Below are 22,460 nucleotides of genomic sequence, written 5' to 3'. Positions count from 1 at the left end.
GGTGTAGGGTTACTGATATAATAGTGCATATAATGGGTGGAAAAAATTCAACATTTAGTTTAAGGAAATGGGACTTGCAGAACACATCAACTTCCTTCCTACTCCCACCCATCTTTCGAATGTATTGGCCAACTTCAAACAAATTTGACGGAGGTCTCAAGGATCATATCATCACAACAATCAGCAGTGAGACAACCCCATGTTTTTACTATTGGTGCAGAAGGGCCAGGGAAACTCAGCCTTTTTCTAACTTTTCAGCAGCCATTTGCTGTGAACCACCAAGAAAAGGTGAAGGCTACCTTTTGCTCTGGTAGCAACCAAGAAAAACATATAGAAAAAGGACATACACAGGTAAGAGGCATGGGACATTCCTGGTGGGACACTGGGGGCAGAGATCAACTGTACTCTGGGGACTGGAGGGGCCCAGGAAAGGGACAAGAGGAGAATCAAGTGTAGCTGAGGGAGATTTTTTTGAGAGACCAGATATATAGTGACCCGGCTATATTATTCTGCAGCTCACCGACCAGTTTATTTTAGAACTTTATATTTAATGGGAATGAAATTCTCACCCACTGAAGTTAAAAGAAAAAAAAAAAAGCAAGGAAAAAAAAGGCAAAAATTCTCCAAAATTCTCATTAACTTCAGAGGATCTGGGACTTCACCTCAAAATTTTCCCAGTATTTGTAATGTCTACCCACATGCTTCAGGGTGTATTTGACACCTGTGTCTCTACATTAGTTTAGATTGCAATGTTTAAAAAAAACAGGCAAGGCACTGTAACTGTGATCAGATTCCAAAGAGTCCAAAGAGGAATAGCTACATATAACATTCATTAATACGAAGATTCACCACACATAGCCTTTTCTTTAGGACCAAATTTAGTTGCTACATTTATCATCCTATTTGCAGTCATGTCACTAAAAGCTGAAGACCTCACAAAATTTATTACTCTTCACATAAGGAATATATAAAGCAACAGTAAGGATTACAAAGAAGGTAATAAGTGCTGGGGAAGCTAAAAAGAAAACATTTGATTGTATAAGAAGTTTCTTTGGTACAAAAATAAAGGTCAGTAAAATATTGCATGGTAAAATGAATTTATATTTTGATGTCACTTAAAGGTTCCACTTGCAATTAGGAAACTGGACAGATGCATTTGGGAAATCCCTCCTTAAATCCTTCCAGGAACACCATGACTATGAACTAGAGGGCTTGGGAACCTTTTCTTGGGCTAACCAAGACTTTTTCAGGGAGAAAGCCTCACACACCTGTTATGGCCAGCAAAGCTGAGCTCTGCACCCTACCCCATTAGTGTTTTGACTATAGTGCTGAAGCGCTTTTTAAGACACAGGATAAAGGGAAGTCAGGGTATAAAACCATCATGGGTCATTTATCTTGATTCCTAAGGAGAGGCTTCTTCTGCCTCCCATTTTGTCGCCTTGGAAATCATCTGAACAATAAGATTTCTAGTATTTCTGTTCAGAATGGTTCCACAAACAAAGCTCTGAGCAAGATAAGCTAAAACCTGCTCTTGCACCATCTCATTACACAACCCTCTTGTACCTTCCACTGACTAAACTGCAGTGGCACAGAAAGGTTGAGGCTGGAGGATAACAAAAAGGAAACTGTACCTACAGGTTGGTTGACTCATCACAGTCACTCTTCACCGAGCAACCTCAGTGCCAGTCCAAGCTTGAAAACAGCAAAGTCAACTTACATGCAGCCTTTATTCTCATCACATTTCCTTTCTTCTTGATACTCAGTTCTGCAAAGCTGTTCTCGCTACTTACATGGGTTTCAGTGCTGCTGTAATTCCCTAGAACCTAATTGTTCTCCCGTCATTTATTGATCTGGTTGCAGATGACAGCTTAATGGCACAAGACTGCCCTAAAGTCAACATCTTAGTTTATCTTAAAATGAGAAGTGCTCTGATTTGTGGAGTCCTGACCCCTGAAATTCAAGTTTTATTACAGTGCTCTTTATTCCAACCCCTTTCAGAAAGGATGATGCACAGTCGTGAACATCACCCCACTTTGACTTGTTGGCATCATCTCCTTCTAAGTAACTGTGCTCCTGGGGGAGGAACTGAATTTGTTCTACGACTGTTTCCGAACTGAATGGCAAACCTTAAAGTCAGATCCCACTTACTTCCGATGAGACAAGAGCAAAAGGCACAGAGCATATGTTTTCTAAATAGATTGTTTTCTTTTTTGATTCTTACATAAGTTCATCTCGATAGTAAAGAAAACACCTTAAAATTGATTACAGCTCTTGTAACAAATAATTCTTAATCACAAGAAATTCCTATCAAATATATTCGTTTTTCTTGTTTTCAATAAGCACAAGAGATTCTAGATTGGCATGTCATAATCAGAAAACAAGGACTTAACAAGCCTATACACCTTAGTGTTTCTGTTATCTGCATAGTGTATATGAAGAAGCTTAATCTGAAGCGGTAGTAAGAATGAGTAAATTATGAGACTGAACACAGCTAACGGGACACACACACCTGAAAGTTGACTTCAACCAAGCATGATTCCTGTAAAAAATTGAAGTCCATTTCTGTCTTTGCAATCCTAGTAATAGCAAAAGCGTTATAAATATATCTGAAAGAGGTATAGATAGAACTAAGCACATATGTATATTTTTAGATCTATTTTATATATTTTTAGTATACATAAAAATAAAAACCTGCAAGGTGTTCAAATTACCGGAACAGTCTGAATGTTTGATTATGTCTGTCAAACACATGAGGGGAAAACAACAATCTGAAAATCACGAGACGTGGAGTGTGGAAAATGTATTTCCCCAGCATAGCTTTGGCACCAAGAAAGCCATTGTAACTGTTCCTAAGCAAGTCAAGGCTGGAATTTATAACACACTGACTAGAATCAGAAAGGCAAGATATCGTTATATTTGAGATAATGACAAAATAATCCTAGCTGCTACCTGACGTTCATACTCTGTGAATTGCATCAACTTTCATTCCCAGGCTTGAATGTTTTATAAATCTGCTAAATCAACATTCAAGAACTGAAAGACTAGATACAAGCATGACTATTTAAGCATTATCAACTGTGGCCCCAGACTACGGAGTAACTGATATTTTCAGATGCAACAGTTTGCTCATTGCCGTCTTATTACTCTATTTGCCAGCCTTTCTGAAGTCCTCCACAGAAAAGCACGAGTGCCTGAAGCAACACATGGTGTGCCAATTGCAGAATACAGTTGACAAAACAAGAGGAGACATGCTTCATCATTAACTAAGGCAGCAAAGATGCAGGAGAAGGAAGATTACAGAATGTTAATAAATCATTGCATTTTCAAACCATCTCAGCTGGATGTGGAAATGTATAAACTGTTACTGAAGAGAAAACAGATGAAAAAAAGTGGTAGAGTAGGCTCTTAAGTTCTAATTACTAGTGTCATTAGAGACTTGGTTATGATATTCCAGAGCTTCAGTTCAATTGTACATGAATACAAGTTTGAACACCAAAAACAGACATTTTCACACCTCTCATGAGCAAGCCAACACAGACTGTGTAACCCACAAACACAGTTAAGTCAAACACACTAAGTGCTCTGCTGAAGAAGTAGCCTGATGAGGCTTTCAGGGAGCTCCAAGCAGACACTTGCACCTTTTTCAGGGTGAGCAGCCCAGCCTAGCAGTGTTCATCTGTCCCTCAGACCCCTGGTGCCTCAAATATGCTGCTTTTGTGACACTGAATTACTCATTACAATATTATCAGTTGGGGAAACTGGGTCTAGGCTTCTGTTCTTCCTGATTAAATTTCTTTGTCACACAAGAGAGCACCTTCTCAGCCACAAGACTCAGCATTGCCACATTTCAGTGTAATTCATACTAAATTAACCTCTGATCCTTGCTTTCTTGTCACCCAATTTAAATTCTTACAAAGAGTTCGTTGGATACACGAATCAATGGAAAAGCAATTCACCAGAAATGCCCCTGCAGCCCACACCCCATTTCTGAGTTAGGAGTTTACTGACTGTGATACCAGGAAGGTATTTCAGCTGCATGCTTGCTTTGTCTCAGACACAAATTGACTCAGGGAAAAGGACAGAAAGTGAAAGCATCTCCAAGCCTAATGCTCATTAGCCTGCCAGATATGTCACAAGCATGTCCTAAGTCACAGACAGCTGGATCCAGATTGCACAGGAAAAATGTCATTACGCTCATCGTGGTATTATTTTTGTTTTTTTGCCAAGCAGCCTGTCATATCACACACAGGATATGGAGATGGTCTTCAAAAAAAATGTAATATGAGCAGAGGCTAGCAAATAGCAACTCCTTTATGTTAATGTATTTATACAACCAAACATTAGCAAAACACAGGGATTGGGGAGAGTTAGTTGTACAAGAAAAGCCAGATCTCTGCATTTCAGACGTTGAGTCCCTTACAGAAAATTGTAGCATCAACCCGATAACACCAGCGTTCCTCTTTCATGTTTCAAAATGAGAGTAATATGTTTACATTCTCCTTTTCTGCAGGAGCCACTGTTCCTACTCACTGCAACACCTCCAAGAGCTTAGCAAAGAGCTGAGGCAGAACAGTTGTCTCTCTGTATTGACTTGCACGTGTCATAATCATTGTTTGTACCTGCATACTATCCATGCACAAGAAGAGAATTTATTGGCAAATAAGATACAGAATTTGGCCATTTGCTTTCCTGTTTTGTATTCAAATGGTGATGTGGACCAGCCACAAAGTGTACCAAGTAGCTCTTCAGGGGACATCCTATTTACTTAGTGTTCACAAAGCACTGGTCTGAGAGGTACAATAGGGACAGGAATGGGAGATTTTTTAACACCTTTCATTTCTGCTGGGTGCTGAGTTCAGATTGTTGAATCTTCCAGCCAGACAGATGGTTAAAGTGAATTAGAGATGCAGCTAAGAAATGCTGTGAATTTCAGTGGGAGTCATGTGCCTAAAGTCATTTAGTTTCAGAAACTCACTGGTCTCCCAACACAGCCAGTATTTGTTGTGTCAGAGGTCCAGATGCACACAAACATGTAAACCATTGCTCCTGTTCACTTCTGTTTCTGAAGCTGCAGCCACAACATCAGTAGCTTAAGCTCTGTGAAGATTTAACAGCCTGAATGATTACCACATGCATTTTGCAGCAACTTCACTCCTCCATATTTATAGGACACTGAATAAAACAGGATCTACTCCAAAATCCAGGCACACTCAGAACATATACTGACAGTGTCCTGCATACATCTTTTTATAACTCTGCCCTGTAAATACAGTACCCTTGTTAGGTGACAAAGCAAGATGCCAGACTGAAGGCACTAATACAAACTAGCTTTGCTGATACATCACTCTTTGAGAAAAATCCTTATTCAGCCGTTGTCTCTGTTAACAACATACTAGTATTTTTCGTAATCCCCATGAGAAAGTAAAGCTTCTTTCTACAGAAAGATCAGAAGTTTGCAACTGTAACAAAGCATAATCCTTTATTGCATGGGGAAGAGGCAGAGATATTAAATCTTGATCTAATGCCATTTTAAAATCAGAATCCCAAGTCCAACTGCTTTAACCTCTTAAAGCTGTGGCTTTTGGTAACGTACAGAACCCTTTGTAAGTGAGGATCAGGGCCTGAATTTTCCAGTCAGTCATATCAGCTAGTGTCTGAGGCAGCAGCAAAAAGGATTTTTCTAATTTTTACTTAATAGTGCATAAAAAGCCACAAGTTAAAGGAATTCCACCTTAAAAAACAACTACTAAATCACTTAACCTTGAGAAGAACTATGCTCCACATTGCCCTGCCTTCACCAATCCTGACATATAGGGTCTGTGATTTTGCTTAAAGACGGAGAGAAAAATTATCTTCTAAACTTGGCAAGAAAAACTGCTGGACTGTTACTGGGAAATGCCAAGAAAAAAAAGGACACTTCTCTGGGATCCAGGAGTCTGTAATGGATGTAACCTAGAATTAGATATGGCATAGACCATATTAAGGGCTTAATTGCTGTTTCACCTGGATATATGCAACTTAGAAATTGAAGTGGAAAACAGAAGCAAATGTAAAGACCCTTACACTAAGGAGTCTATGAAGTAGGTCATTTAAAAGGCTCTTTAAAATGAAATTTCAGATGATAGGGAAGCTTATCATCATCTACCAATACTGGCACAAGATTATGAGTTGTATTACTTCAAGCTGTTCTCATTACTCAAGCTGAATTCAAAGCCCTTCTCATTCCGCCTTAAAATTGAACCGAGCCTCTCACTAATCTTGCTCCTAATATTTTTACTCTGCTTACCTCTGCTACATTTTAATTCAAATGTTATTGCTGACACTCTCCAGCTCCACTAAGCATAGGGGAAAAAAACATAAGCAGGAATGACTTTTAAATCACACAGGACAGACATCAAAACCGTCAAGAGAGTAATAAATCAACACTTGTTTCTTGTTGACATGAATCATCACACCGTAGTGTATAATATGAACATGCTGTGTGAGCTTATCATGTCAGAAACCAAACATCACTATTGGTGTTCAAACAGCCCTTCTCCTCTCAATCTGCTTTCACCGTCATTGTTATTAGTCCTACAGGAGACTACTGTGCTCAAAGCTCTGCAGGTCTTATTTTTATGAATGTAAACGAATACTGAGATATCACAGGACAATGATTCACCTCACATGTCTCTCTGCCAGCATTCTTCAGTTAAAATCTACAGAAGCCAGGCAAACAAAGAGCAAATACATGTCTACAGAAAAAAATAAAATGAACCTTCTTTACTCTATGCTGAAGCTACATAGACCCAATTCTACAAATACCTAACAGTCAGGCTTCTGTGCAACCAGTGGAGAAATCATTTCCACTGATGGTGATCACCACTAATAGTTCAACACCATCTCAACACAAGGGGTAGCCCATGGTGTAGCTCTTGTTGTACCTCTTCAAGGTTCCAAGCAACCTCAAACTTCTCCCATTCTCCACTTTTCCAATCTACCTCTGGGGATGTAAATGAGAGTACACAATTTGGTGGGTGGCAGGGATACTTGGAAGTTCTTTTTGAGATTCTAAAAAACAATTGTTCTCTGGCTTTTTCCCCCTTTTAATGATAAAACTTTGGTGTTTTGATACCCATCTTTCAAGAAAGCTGACAAAACTACAAAGCAAAATCAAAACCTGTCTAGTTATAATTCAAAGAGTAGGGGTAGTCCAGTGTCTCACTGCACAGAACAGGCACAAAAATCAGATACAAGAGCATCTGGAGCTGCAGAGCAATCAGTTAAAATAAAACAGAAGGAGAACTACACAAATATCAAAGAACCACAAAACTGAAGTTTCACAAACTTCAGAACTTCAGATTTAAGTAAAGTACTTCAGTCATAGGAAAGGCTCATTTCTTGGAAGCTAAGCAAAATGCAAACAGTCAAGGGAGATTTACAAAACACTATGTGCTATAATGCATGCTCCCCAAGTCAGTTGTTATGGCAAGCAATTCACTAATGCTGATTTTGTAATAACTACCACTTAGGAAAAAACTCACAAATCAAAATTATTTATGAGGCTTAAATAAAGCTCTGAGAGCAAATGCAAGGGTTATTTCACTTTCTTCTCTCCAAGGGAGGTTCAAACACTTTAAATTGATTAATAAGTTAAACAGAGATTGATCAGGGGTCTGAGAATGAATTTTATGCAATCACGTTTCCTCTGAGGTTCACCTGCCTTGTTGGGAAGAACAAGAGGTTAAATGATCCATGCTTTTATTAGGCTAAATAAAGCCACAATGTTGTTTGATGTGAAACAGGAATTTGTAGTCATTCAAATGACTTAGGATCAAAGTTTCCTCCAAAAGTCTTAAAAGTGCAAGTGTGCTATCCTGAATTTGTAGCCGAAAACTATTAAACTACCAATCTGACAGCAAAAGATCGATATTTTACCATCTTCTCCTTACTGGTTGCCATGACCGACCATGGGGAAGTGGGGTAAAGAGAAGATAGTCCTGTCTATTTCCCATCTCTCCAACAAAACCTTTGGAAAGTCTTTTAGAATCCCATTTTCAGGGGAGTTGACAATTACAGTTCCTTGTATGGTCAAATTTTAACCTGAAGAACTTGGGTATACCCAGTTTAAGAAAAAACAAGTAACTCACATACACCATACACATACATCTGTGACTCAACATCAGTGTGCACTATTTACATATGTCAGGAACTTAACCCCAGACTCTTCTTCCCCCAATTACCTTCCTTCTTTCAATCCTCTACAGTCATCTGCTTTATTCCCAATAAAATTATAATTTCTCTTGCTTCTGTTTCCCCCAACTAAGGTGAAAAACTGCCACAACATGCTGAGAAGTTTCTCTAATCTTGAACTGAAAAATACCCATGCAGCAGCATTAGGCTACCTGATTACATGCTTTCAGGAAACAGTACTTCTATAGGAGCGCAAACGGTCTTAAATGTAGATTATATATGTGAAAGTACAGTATTTTCTCCACTGTTTGTCACTACTGCATCCCAGTTCTAGGAGTCTGCTTGTATTCTGCTACTGAGTACTTAGCAGCTGTATATTTCAAATACGCTAGTATCTTAGGAAGCTTTTTTCTAGAAACACTTTAGTAACCATCCTCCTCCTCCTTTTTCTCTCCTTTCTATATATTTAAACTCTCCATTTATAAAGTATCATCAATGAAAAGGGAAACAAAAATCAGTGTGGATGTCCTCCTTTTCCCCTAAATGCAGGGAGACCATCATAAAAGCTTCCAAAAATGTGCGAACTCGCTTATCTCGCCAAGTCGGTGATAGTGAAACTCACTTAAACTGCTGCAGACGTTCACAGTGTTAACCACAGTATTTCCCTATGTGCCTACTTTGCATGATTTCTCATGGTGGGCAGATCTGGAGGTTCCCCATCATCGGTTTGCAATTCTTCCTATGTGGTAGGTACTCCAAAACACCAAACCCCACATTACCTTAAATTTCCCAGATTAAAATATATAACTACTCACTCACCTTTTTCCCCTCTGTACTATCCCCACTGACATAGGACAGTTTTCGACGGACATAGAAGAGCATATCATCTTGCCGGGGGGCCCATTTCTCCATAAAATACGTTGAAAACATCCAAGTCCAGAACACAATACGGTCATCTTTGAAACACCCTAAGAGGCATAAAAGAAAGGAGAAGTAAGAGTCATGGAACTACCATGTCACATTTGATTGTGCCTAATATGACGCCCAATGTCTTTGCATAGTGCAGTCAAGCCCAACCACAGAAGAAATGTTCTTGTACAGCTCATGGTAAGATCTTCTAAGTTGTATAGCACAGCCACCATTTGGCATGAATGCAGAACCCATCTTTGGCCACTGTCAACCAAAATTGCCCTCTTCCAACCAATCTGCTCCCCTGCATAACAAAAACAGACCAGGGCCAATGAGTATATCCTGCTTATGCCTGCGTCACTCAGATAGGACCAGTAAATTGAGTCAGAATTTGTCAGAGATGCACTCAAGGAATGGTCTCAAAGGCGTGTTGTGCCAATATAGGCTCCAGTTAATGACATGAACCCATCAGCTGCCAACAGGTTTGTTGTACGCTCTGAGAAGTACTGACAATCCTTCAGAAACTAGCAGCTGTTACCCTTATTAAACCAATACACAGGAACAAGAATGTACCTGTGCAGGAGCTACTGTAACTCACCCTCTGACTAGAAACAAAACCCAGATCTTCCTCAACAAAGCAAAGCATTTTGCAGTCATGAATCCCAATCAAAGAAGAGAAGGGGAAAAATGAGAAAGGAAGATGCAATGAAGTCTTGCTCAAGGAGGGAGACAAAGTACAACAGCATCAGCATGGCATTGGCCTCTCACCAGGAAAAGGAAGCACAGTAGAGGCAACATCACATTTTGTGAAACTCTTCAGCATAGTTAGCTATAATAGAAACAGAAAAGATGCTGCATGTTTTCCATGCTAAAATGCCAATTCAAGTCCATAAGTTACACAGACAAGCAGAGAAGCCAGTACTGCTCCTGGTGACATGGGAGCTGAAATTCTCCAGTGCTCCTCAGTCCTGCTGGAGGCTCCTTCATGGAGTCACTGGACCCCCTCCCCTGGAGCCCTGCTGGGAGATAACTATGGCTGTTAGGTGCTGGCTACCTGTTTTGAAATCTGTGAGGAGAATGACACTAAAAAAAAACTACGTTGCTGAGAAACAGTAAAAACCTGAAATGGGTGATGGATGGCAGGGATATGTACAGGACAAGCACATGTGTGTGTACACGTGCAGCTGTCAGCACAGCCTCCAGACCAGATATCCTTTACAGTGGCTTATTTCCCTAAAAGCTATATGTTGGCTGCCAGATTTGTACACATATGTCACTCCCCAACCCTCGGCTACTATTCCTCTCTGTTTCCCTCTCAGCGGTACATTGAGCATATTAAGTATTTCTGCAGGGAGACAAGTCTTGAATAAGTGACATTTATTTATGGTGGTATTTGAATTAAGCTTTAGAAGATTTCCCAGTCAATTGCAAAGAAAGCTGACATACCATAACAATGAACATGATTTTTCTTAGATAATGGTGGCCAACTTCAGGGCTTTATGAAGGAAATCAATCAATGTTTTAATCCACAAGTGTAACTCAGCACATTTTCCTACTTCATTATGTGTGCAATATTTGCAAGCCAAATCTTTCTTCTGATCTTTAATTACTGTGGTGGGCAGGAAGTTAGACTTTCAAATTTTTTTAGCAGACAAATGGGCAATTGAAATAAAAATTTTATGTCTTTCCAGCTAAATCCAAAGGCAATATTGAAAACAAGATGAAATTCCACCAATGGAACATACACAGAATAAAAGGATGGTATTTGAAAATATGCATATAGTTGACTGTATCTGGGAAAAAACAGTAACGAAAAGGCTGTGAGAGAAGAGGAAGAAGACAAGATTGAGAGTTTCCAGTGCACGTTAATTTCAGGCCAAGCTGCAATCGCTTTATTTGCATAGCTGTGCTGAAGTCATTGTGATTAGTTAAGCCAGCACAGAACATAATGTGCAATTGTGAATAAAATCTGCACTGTATTTAAGTTCTAAATATTTTTACCAGCAGAGAAAGGGACCCAAGCATTGGAGAGATCAGATCCAGGATGCTGTGCTCCTTCTCCATCTGAAGCCCTCCCTTGGGCACAAGTGAACAGGACTGTATGGCAAACAGTTCTATTTGGAAGCCTACAGCACAAGAGGAGACTCAAATGTGTTCAGACTCCCAGAACAAGGCTGAAAAAAGACGAGATTATCATCACTCAGTATATTCACTGATAAACACTAGGAAGAGAGAAGAGCTACTCAGATTTAAAGATGTACTGCTGACACAGGGATGAATTGGTCTGAAGTACCCACCCACCAAATGTAAGCTGGAAATGAGAAATAGATTTTAAAGCATTCAAGGCATAAGGTTCAGGAACAACCTCTTAAGTAGGAATAGTGAAGGCAAAAATCCCTACAGCTGGAAACAGAAGAGCTTGACTTGTTTAAGAAGGTTGTACTAGTGACACCAGAGGACATCATGACCCAGTCCTACCTCTATATTTAGCAAAGAGTAGGAAATAGGGCATGCATTCATCATGATTCATTAACAGTCTCAAAGAAATTTATTAAAACTCAAGGGTTTCGAGTACCTGAATTCCCAGCCTTATTTAAATGAGTGGGATGGGAGGCAGAGGCAGTGAGATGAGGCAATGGGGAAAGATGTTTGCCCTGAACTCACATGGAGTTTTAAGAAAATCAAAAGAAAAAAAAAGCATCTATGGATTTTAAGAATCATCTCTGAAAAAGTCCTAGTGTTCAGAGGCATACTTTAGTTTTGCTTCAGACACAGACAAGCAAAATATGCCTAGGCAAGACACTCCTAAATTTTTACAGAAAAGTTTTTTTTTTTTTTTTTTTTTTTTTAATCAGTGGGAAGTATTTATTTTTCCCTTAAGAGAAGAAAAATCAACAAGTTAACTAAATCCAGCATTATAAATGAGGGCTAAATCATTTTCAGATTCTGGTTGTACCTGCAAAATTCTGAGAAGTTGTCATACAAGCTGCTGATGTGCTTTTCACAATAACATACAAGAGTTAATATGTTTTTTCTGAATGATTTATGGGTGGTTATAACAGCCCATTAATATGTGCAGGAGAATGGCAGAACAGAGGAAGATACCAGGACTTTGTATGCGCTCCCGCCCTTGACGGAGAACACAGGACAAACTAATTCAATGTATTTATCTATCATTAGTCTAAACAGAAAACCGGGGGACAGAAGTGCTGCAGTAATGAAGCTACTTCTGCACTGCAGCATAATGCAGGGGAAAAAACTGACAGTCCTTACAGCAATGTTGGACAGCCATCAGTTCAAAACCCTACCTGCAACAGATCAGAATGAAGTTGTCCTCCGAACTTCAGAGATATTTTCAGAACTATTGTTATAATTAAGAATGACCTGAGGATGTTCTAGCAGTTCTGACTGCGGTGACTAGAGGACTTTTCTTGAAGCCAAAAAGAGCCAAACCACAGCAGTACAGCTGCTTTTATTAAATTTTAGTAGAAGCAGGAAGGATGGGGAACAGCACATAAGAAGAATTAGCCTTTACAATCTACTATTAAATGGCATTAACTTTGAAAAGGAAGCAAGAAAATTTGTAATTGCAATCCAGACTTCTTAAAGCTTAATGGAGAAAAAACAACAAACCAAAAATCAATTTCAATTTGAAGTCAGAAACTGACAGATCCAATCGATCCATTCAATCTTGTCTTCAACTATTAGATCTTCAAAGCAAGGCATACCCTTACAGATATTTTGGTAATTTACAGTGTATCACTTGAAGCCTTCCGCTCTGCCAAGAAGAAGCTTAGACACTGCTTTTAAAATTGTTCTGGGTAATAAAGTGGCCAGGCAGGCAAAATTCTCCTTTTCAATACAGAGGAGAAAGCACAGGACTTATTTTTCAGACTTTGTCACAGTACCCTGTTGAGAAGCCTCAACTGCACTTGAGATGGTAGGGCTCAGAGGGATTCTGGCCACCCTACAGGACATCCACCGAAGTAGTGGGCATATTCAGCTCTCAGCTGGTTTGCTGCCCTTAACTCTGTTATACTTGATACTACTAACCACTTGGCAAGGGCTGAGATTAAAAAGAGTCCAGTTTTAAATAGCCCAGACAATCCTGTGTTGGCAGTAACTTTCTATCACATCAGTCTCTCACTGGTTTGCACAGCTCTCAGCAGATGATGTGCATGTACACACACACGGGACTGTTAAACTGACAGGCACTTAATGAAACACCTGACACTTAAAATCCCTGAAGGCTTTGACTTCAGTATTTGGGGAGTCTTTTCAAAATGCTAACAGTTTTATTTTTGCCAGAGGAGAATTCAAACCTTCTGCGACAAGAATTAGACAGGATTCAAATTCCATCTCTAGTTGAGAGCATGTAGCCAGGCAGCTTCTGTAAACACTCCTCCCCCAGCGAATTCTGCTTCTAAATTAATAAAATAGAATTAAGAGTCAAGAGTATAAATCTCAATACACTAAAAGTTGATTATATGAGACCTTTGTAATGAATAAATCCTAATTACAACAATTTACTGTAATGATTCATTTACATGGATTTTATCCTCATTACAAACAAGATTTATGCCAGCTGCTATGAAATAAATAAATCTTTCTTTTTACCTATTAGATTTTTATATTGAGCATTAATTTCAGGGAACTGACTCCAGATCCAGATAATAAGTTAGATTTTATTTATTTTTTTTTAAATTAATGCTTTCAAAAAAAAATCAGTGGATTAAAAAGAAATGTCAGCATATTATTTTGCTTTGAAGGAATTGGGAAAAAAAAATCACATTCTGTGGCTAATCTTTTTCAGCATGTAGCATTCAAAGCTTAGAGAAACAATGATTTCAGCTAGACAGGGTTTCCTACACTTTATTCCTCTCGTCTGCCATGAACTACTCTTATCTGTGAAACATCATAAAACTCGTTTCATTCAATTCTGTCACAGTGCCATCGTCTGTAAAATGAGCATCCTTAGATGTTTAGGGGTTAATTAAATGCTCATGACAATCTTTGCAACCCTAGAATAGAAAGCAAATGAGTTCTGAGCAATCCACATTGTACATAATTCAATTTTGTTCTGAGTTTAGCCAAGTATTCTGCAAAGATAATATGAGAAGTGCTTCACATAGATTAAGTTACATAGTTAAAGATATTAAAAAGTTGTAGTTACAACTGCATAAAATCAGAATGGGTGTCCCCTGTCCCATGACAGTTTCCAGCTAGCCAGATCGTTACAAAATCAGGAGTTCAGCCTTCTCCCCATGCATACATAAAATGCCAACAGTTAAACCCTTGAGTTTGGCCTTATTTAAACATGGACTCCACCAAACTTGCAGTTCACTAGCACCACCCCACTGTTCCCAACCAGGCACTGCAGAGTGCACATTATCAACTGAGAGCTCCCCAGAGCAAATCCTTGCAGCACATTCATATCTCATAAATACTTGTGCCGTGAAATGAGCGCTTCCACTGATGCCAGCTGTAATAACAGAGCACTGTGAGAAGCATGTTTTTGCAAGCACAGAAGTCCTCAATCTGTCAAAAAAGACAATATATACTTTCAACATAAGTTTCTTTTGGCAGACCTCTAGCTAGAAAAAGGTGTTGTGATAACAGCAGCGATAGGGATGAGCCAGACACCACAGATTAAACATCCTACTCTGCCATGGACACAGCCTTCCTCTTTCCTTACCCTAAAATGGAGGTAACCGTTCCCCTACCCCACCACATGCATTAAGGTCATACAAAGAGGAGAAGCAGAACATAATTAGAGACAAGAAAAAAGCTGTAACAAATAATATACTCCATGCTTCTTTACTAACAGATAGTAATTTACAAGGAGGATAGATAGAAGCTAGTTCAGTAATGAATGAAGATAGTCTAAATCAAACAGAAATGTTGCTACTCTTCCATTACTTTTTCAGCACTTTTTAAGGAATATAGTCTCTTATCATGCTTTCCAACTCACACACACATATACATGTATTACAGACTTCTTACAATGAAACTTGTTTTAACTTCGGTTTCATAGTGCATCTGTAAAGGAGGCAACAAAACTTAAGCTTTGAGCACTAGGTCATCAAGACTGAAAAGTTATGAAAGAACAGATCAATTATTTTTACAGCTGCTGTGCCATATTTACTTATTTCCCAATAGATGATAGCACATCGCTCTCATTTTTCAACCTTCTTTAAGGACAGGCATCACTATGATCGCCAGAATCATTATGTGGTTTCAGTACACACCTCAAATTCAAAGCTTGCTGTCACCAAATAATTAACTGACAGGCCCAAAATAACATGAGCCAGAAGCTGCTACTTCTATCAAATACAAATCTAGTCCTTTGAGAGGAGAAGGAAAGAAACACATTACTATGCTCAGGAGTAGACTACAAAAACTTCCATGAAGGTCTGTGAACAATTCCATGAATAATAGGTCCAAAACACTTGAGATAGAGAGAAACTGAGCTCACTTTTAATTGATAACTTCAATTTCCTAAAGCACAGAAATGGCTCAGAGCTGACTACATATAAATTACACAGAACAAAAACGACAGTGGACAAATACAATTGTATTATAAAAATCAAACACAGTTTGCCCTTCCCAGTGACAGCTTACTTCCTACACCACAGAGCTTTAAAACTCTCTTTGAAGTCAAGCCATGGTTGTAGCAATACAACTTCATGGTCTGTATTGGTAAAATGTCTGCCAATCACATCACATGCCTATCCTATCCTCTGCTTGCAAAGTGATGGAATTCACCCTGGAAAAAAAAAAAAAAGGAAGGAAAACGTCAGAATAAAACCCTTTTTTATTCTAAGCATCAAAATACAACCTTAAAGCATATTTGACATTCAACAGTGATGACCCTTCACTGCGCCTATGCTCCTCCTGACTGCTTAGAATCAGAATATCCTGAGTTGGAAGGGACCCACAAGGATCATGGAGGCCAACTCCTGGCTCCACACAGGACCCAAAAACCAGACCCTATGTCTGAGAGCATTGTCCAAATGCTTCTTGAACTCCATCAGGCTCGGTGCTGTGACCACTGCCCTGGGGAGCCTGTCCCAGTGCCCAAACACGCTCTGGGTGCAGAGCCTTTTCCTAACACCCAGCCTGACCCTCCCCTGTCCCATCTCCATGCTGTTCCCTCAGGTCCTGTCGCTGTCCCCAGAGAGCAGAGCTCAGCATCTGCTCCTCCGCTCCCCTCATGAGGAAGCTGCAGGCTGCCATGAGGCCTCCCCTCAGCCTGCTCTGCACTGAACAAGTCAAGGGTCCTCAGCTGCTCCTCGCACATCTTGATCTCTTGATTTGCTCCTCCCCTCTTAGATCCCACTCTAACCCTAATACAACACTTTTATTCATATAATTAGATACAGACTTCATCTAGATTCTGAAGCCTTCTCTTCTACCCACAGCAGCTGTACTACAATCAGAGTAATGCATCACTGTGTCATGGGACATCTGTTGCAGATTGTTTTTAGGAAGTATAGATTCCCTGCACCATAACCATACCGTTACCTAACCTTTGTCTCTTTCACCGGGTGGAGTAGATTCGTGCAATAAATGTTATGATAAAAGGCTTTGGTTTCAACATAGCATGATTTCCAAACACCCAAACAGCAGACACTTCACAGATAGTTTATCTTTGTAATCATGAACTTGTACCTTCTTCAACACAGCGTGCATGTCAACTACAACCAGCTCCATGTCCCCCTAAAAAATTTGAAATGGCATATTCATATTGCAACATCATTGTGATCATCATAAACAAGCTCTTCCTTTCTGCCTAGGAGAGAAAATAATTCACGCAAATTAAACTTTCACAATATTTCCCTAGGTTATCAGGAGCGCATATCCTTCCCAATTCAAAATCATCCATGAATAACTATAATGTCTCAAAACGTACCTTATCAAAATACCCAGCAGAATTGAGAGAGATGAAACTCAGACTACCTATCTATCACTTGTTAAAAGTTCCTTGTTTTTTCTCTCCTTCTTTAAGCTGGTAACACGTGAGCTGATCTTGATGAGGGAATACTAGAAAGAGTGACACTGCACATTTCAAAAGCTAACTTTGCCGGCTCTGGAAAAACACGTTGCAAAAGAGCTATCTAGAGCAAAAATGTTCCTAGAAGTCAAAATTCCCCTTGCAGCTTACAGGAAACTTGTGCATTGTCACAGAAATGGATTAGCAATACCAGCCCCTGTTTATTGTAGCTGGTGGTAAATATACAATTTCCAGGGCAATGACTGTGGACAAACACAACAAACTTTAGAGTACAGCCAAAATATTCTCCAAATGGTTTTGTGACAGACAACCATTTGCATATTGACACAAACAAGTACATACTAGACTACTCAAAAGCAACAAAATACACTTATCATAGGAAACGGTAACATTTTTTTTTTTAAACAAATCTAACTTAGAAATCCAGATCCAATTTCCAAACAACTGCAACCACTTGAAGTGCAAGTTTCATGGGAAGCCAAAGGACTTCGCCTTTTAAGTGTCACTTTGTTACATGTATTATCATTATTAATGTTATACACATCTCATTTTCCTCTGCTCCATTCCTTGGCTTTATTTCAGATTCCCCATTCTTTTTTTCTTTGAGTAGAAACACAACAGAATAAAATCAGGATATCAAAACAGCTAACTAAGAGTCTAAGTGGAAAGAACCATTTGAACTCTGAATACATTCATGCATGAAATATGAAAATACTTTCTCCTTCTTCCAAAGCCCTGCATTTCTCCATTAAACATGATTTATTTTAAAGATTTGTCCACAAAAAAAGAAATGAACAGTTTTTTGTTTTTGTTTTAAATGCAAACAAAAGCATCCGGAATGAAAGACTAAATCATGGTAAGGGAAAGGTTACTGGAAATGCTAACAGATCTACTGAGCCAAAACAGAGCCACAGATGATAAAAGATTTTGTAAGCTGCCATCACTACCTGACTTGGTCTACATTTTAGCCCCATTCCAATAGATAGGGATTTATAATAAATGTCACTTAAGAACACATTATAGTAGCAGACTATTAACAATGTGCAAAAAATAACCCTTTGAATGGATTATATATTTCATGTGCTTCCTCCAACTACAAAACAGGAATTTCAAATGGACTGTGATATGTCATAAACACACACAGAGCCTGGGAGTGGCAATCGAACAGTAAATATTGACCTTGACATCACAAGGTCAAACTAGTGTTAAGAAGTCTTGAATATTTTATAAGATGCAACGCAAAAAAAAAAATCTATGAAATAACTCCTTCAGCAAACATGTTCTTCTTTAAAAAATAATCGTAGGTAGCAAGCAGTGAAAATGAGGAGATGCAAAACATAATCCTCTTCTATCAGGGTGTTTATGAATCCTTACATTCATATACTTCCGGGAAAAAAAAAAATGCTAGTTTTAAAGCAAAGAGCTAACTGAAGGTAGCAGCTATAGCTTTGTTCTCTGATGTTAATGAAAGCCCACATCAATCTAGTTTCAGGTGGGGAACTTCAACTTCCCATACATATCCTGGAAATACAACACAGCTCAGAGGAAGCAGTCTAAGAGGTTTCTGGAGAGTGTGGAAGACAGTTTCCTGATGCAGCTAGTTAGAGAGCCTACCAGGGGACATGCCCCAGTAGACCTTCTGTTCACAAACAGAGAGGGACTGGTGGGAGATGTGGTGGTCGAGAGCTGTCTTGGGCAGAGTGACCACAAAATGGTAGAGTTCTCTACTCTTGGTGAAGTCAGGAAGGGGACCAGTAAAACTGCTGTCTTGGACTTATGGAGGGCAGACTTTGAGCTGTTCAGGACACTGGTTGGCAGAGTCCCTTGGGAAGCAGTCCTGAAGGGCAGAGGAGTCCAGGAAGGCTGGGCACTCTTCAAGAAGGAAATCTTAATGGCTCAGGAGTGGTCTGTCCCCACGTGCCCAAAGACAAGCCGACGCAGAAGAAGACCGGCCTGGCTGAACAGAGAGTTATGGCTACACCTTAGGAAAAAAAAGAGGGTTTATGACCTTTGGAAAAGAGGGCAGGCCACTCAGGAGGACTATAAGGATGTTGCGAGGCTGTGCAGGGACAAAATTAGAAAGGCCAAAGCTCATCTGGAGCTCAATCTGGCTACTGCTGTTAAAGATAACAGAAAATGTTTTTATAAATACATCAACACAAAAAGGACGACTAAGGAGAATCTCCATCCTTTACTGGATGCGGGGGGAAGCTTAGTTACAAAAGATGAGGAAAAGGCTGAGGTACTTAATGCCTTCTTTACCACTAAAGAGCGGCAAGACCAGTTGTTCTCTGGATACCCAGTACCCTGAGCTGGTGGAAGGGGAGCAGAATGTGGCCCTCACAATCCATGAAGAAATGGTTGGTGACCTGCTACAGCACTTGGATGTATGCAAGTCGATGGGGCCGGATGGGATCCACCTGAGGGTACTGAGAGAACTGGTGGAGGAGCTGGCCAAGCCCCTTTCCATCATTTATCAGCAGTCCTGGCTCTCAGGGGAAGTCCCAGTCGACTGACAGCTAGCAAATGTGACGCCCATCTACAAGAAGGGCCGGAGGGTGGAACCAGGGAACTATAGGCCTGTTAGTTTGACTTCAGTGCCAGGGAAGCTCATGGAGCAGATTATATTGAGTGTCATCACGTGGCACTTACAGGGCAACCAGGCGATCAGGCCCAGTCAGCATGGGTTTATGAAAGGCAGGTCCTGCTTGATGAACCTGATCTCCTTCTATGACAAAGTGACACGCTTAGTGGATGAGGGAAAGGCTGTGGATGTGGTCTACCTTGACTTCAGTAAGGCTTTGGACACCGTTTTCCACAACATTCTCCTCAAGAAACTGGCTGCTCATGGCTTGGAGTGGCATACGCTTCGTTGGGTTAAAAACTGGCTGGGTAGCTGGGCCCAAAGGGTTAAAAACTGGCTGGGTAGCTGGGCCCAAAGGGTTATGGTGAATGGAGTTAAATCCAGTTGGAGGCTGGTCACTAGTGGAGTCCCCCGGGGCTCAGTACTAGGGCCAGTCCTCTTTAATATCTTTATCAATGACCTGGATGAGGGGATCGAGTGCACCCTCAGTAAGTTTGCAGACGACACCAAGTTAGGTGCATGTGTCGATCTGCTTGAGGGTAGGAAGGCTCTGCAGGAAGATATGGATAGGCTGGACCGATGGGCTGAGGTCAACTGTATGAAGTTCAACAAGGCCAAGTGCCGGGTCCTGCACCTGGGGCACAACAACTCCAAGCAGCACTACAGGCTGGGAGATGAGTGGTTAGAAAGCTGCCTGGCAGAGAAGGACCTGGGAGTATTGGTTGATAGTCGGCCGAATATGAGCCAGCAGTGTGCTCAGGTGGCCAAGAAGGCCAACAGCATCCTGGCTTGTGTAATAAACAGTGTGGCCAACAGGACTAGGGAAGTGATTGTCCCCCTCTACTCGGCTCTGGTGAGGCCGCACCTTGAGTACTGTGTTCAGTTTTGGGCCCCTCGCTACAAGAAGGACATCAAGGTGCTCGATCATGTCCAGAGAAGGGCAACGAAGCTGGTGAGGGGTCTGGAGAACAAGTCTTACGAGGAGCGGCTGAGGGAGCTAGGATTGTTCAGCCTGGAGAAGAGGAGGCTCAGGGGCGACCTTATTGCTCTCTACAGGTACCTTAAAGGAGGCTGTAGCGAGGTGGGGGTTGGTCTATTCTCCCACGTGCCTGGTGACAGGACAAGGGGGAATGGGCTAAAGTTGTGCCAGGGGAGGTTTAGGTTGGATATTAAGAAGAACTTCTTTACCAAAAGGGTTGTTAGGCATTGGAATGGGCTGCCCAGGGAAGTGGTTGAGTCACCAACCCTGAAGCTCTTTAAAAGACGTTTAGATGTAGCACTTAGTGATATGGGTTAGTGGAGGACTTGTTAGTGTTAGGTCAGAGGTTGGAAGAGACCTCCAAGATCAACTAGTCCAACCTAGATGGTTCTGTGATTCAGATGCTAGCATTCAAATCTTACTCAAATTCAAAAACCAACCATGGAGAAGGAAAGAAGCAGCAGCACTTCAAAGCACCACATGGCACAGAGCAGAGCTAACATCACAGCAAAGGCTGCATTGCCCACTGATGCTTTGCTTTTGGTTATGGGCTACTTTAGCTACCCCAGGAAGCTGCCCTGTTTGCTGACAGGGAAGCAAGATAAGGGGCACTTTCTCTTTTGGCCTGCATTGTTCGTTTAAGCTGCAAAAACGTATCCAGCTGTTTTGTTGTTGTTGTTCTTCTGTATTGTTTTTCCGTTTTCAAGACTTTGTACTTCTCTGTTGGTTTCTGAAACCTCCATTAGTATAATAACACATGCAACGGAAGCTACATTGACTGAAAAAAACAAGACGAAACTGAAATGCATGCCATCCCTACCTTCATCTCATTCTGTAGGTGTTAAGATACTATTTCAAGGCATTATTCAGCCCTTTCTATTTGACACTTGCCTAGATGTCAGTAACTGAGTAACGTGCCAAGTAAAGGCTTGTGTATCATGGGGATGCTTGCATGTTCTGCCACTGGTTGCTGGGGCACACTAAATGCTGTTTCCCATTCACAGCATAACTGATACCAGAATTACATGTCAGAATTACTCTACACAACCTATGTAAAATTCCTTAGGCTCAGGATGCATAAGATATGAAAGGATATCCTTTCTGGCTTTTTTTTTTCTATATACTTTTTTTCTTTTTAGCTTTCTGGCTGTGGGACTGGACCAGAAACAAACTTCCTTTACAGACTTAGTCTGTAAATGCTCCAATACCTAAATCCAACTGAGTTTTCATTGAACATTGCTTGAATGTTACCTGGGCACACTTCAACTCTGAAAATACAAAGCAGAATATGAATAAAACACAAACTGTGATGACACTGTCCACAACCAGGGAACTGACATGGGAGAGCTCTCAACATAAGGCTGTTCGCCTAGTAGCCAAACTGCAGATTACATAGCACACAGCAACATCGATTTGTTGGTAAGTTGTATTACAGCAACTGTAACTCACCCTCAGGGAAAGAAGTAGGATAGGGTACAACAGAAACAATAAAAAGGGCAACAGGATTCATCTTACGCTTTCTAACTTCTTTTTGTTGGCTTTCTCACCATAAAGCCCAGATTTACAGCACTATCTCAAAGTGAAAACTGCATCCATTTACCCTCCATGTATATTAGCATCCAGTTTCATCTGAGACCATGGATCAAACCATGGATGTTCCTGTTTGTTTTTGGAAGAATGTGGAATCTATCATCAGGCTTTGAACCCTATTCTGACACAAATACTTCTGGCTACATGCAACAAATCAATTTCTTTAGTCAACCATTCTTAGCCAAGATTCAGAACACTTGAAAGATCAGAAC

At 40.4% G+C, this 22,460-nt stretch overlaps 1 protein-coding gene across 8 annotated transcripts in view; it reads right to left on the bottom strand.

The window, feature by feature from the left end:
• KIAA0930 (KIAA0930 ortholog) overlaps positions 1–22,460 on the bottom strand; it is a 69,160-nt gene that overhangs the window by 30,411 nt on the left and 16,289 nt on the right. For 6 of the 8 annotated variants that reach the window (XM_035550987.2, XM_035550992.2, XM_035550988.2 and 3 more), the window contains exon 2: positions 8,992–9,140. In XM_035550987.2, the coding sequence (XP_035406880.1) occupies positions 8,992–9,140 (149 nt within the window). Of the gene's footprint in view, positions 1–8,991; positions 9,141–13,403; positions 13,505–15,702; positions 15,848–16,752; positions 16,796–22,460 lie in introns of those variants that run through there. The other 2 variants (XM_035550991.2, XM_035550994.2) reach the window with 2 other exon arrangements.

This window comes from Cygnus atratus, chromosome 1, assembly GCF_013377495.2.
Source record: "Cygnus atratus isolate AKBS03 ecotype Queensland, Australia chromosome 1, CAtr_DNAZoo_HiC_assembly, whole genome shotgun sequence".
Taxonomy (NCBI): Eukaryota; Metazoa; Chordata; class Aves; order Anseriformes; family Anatidae; genus Cygnus; species Cygnus atratus.
This window is presented reverse-complemented; position numbering and strand designations above follow the sequence as displayed.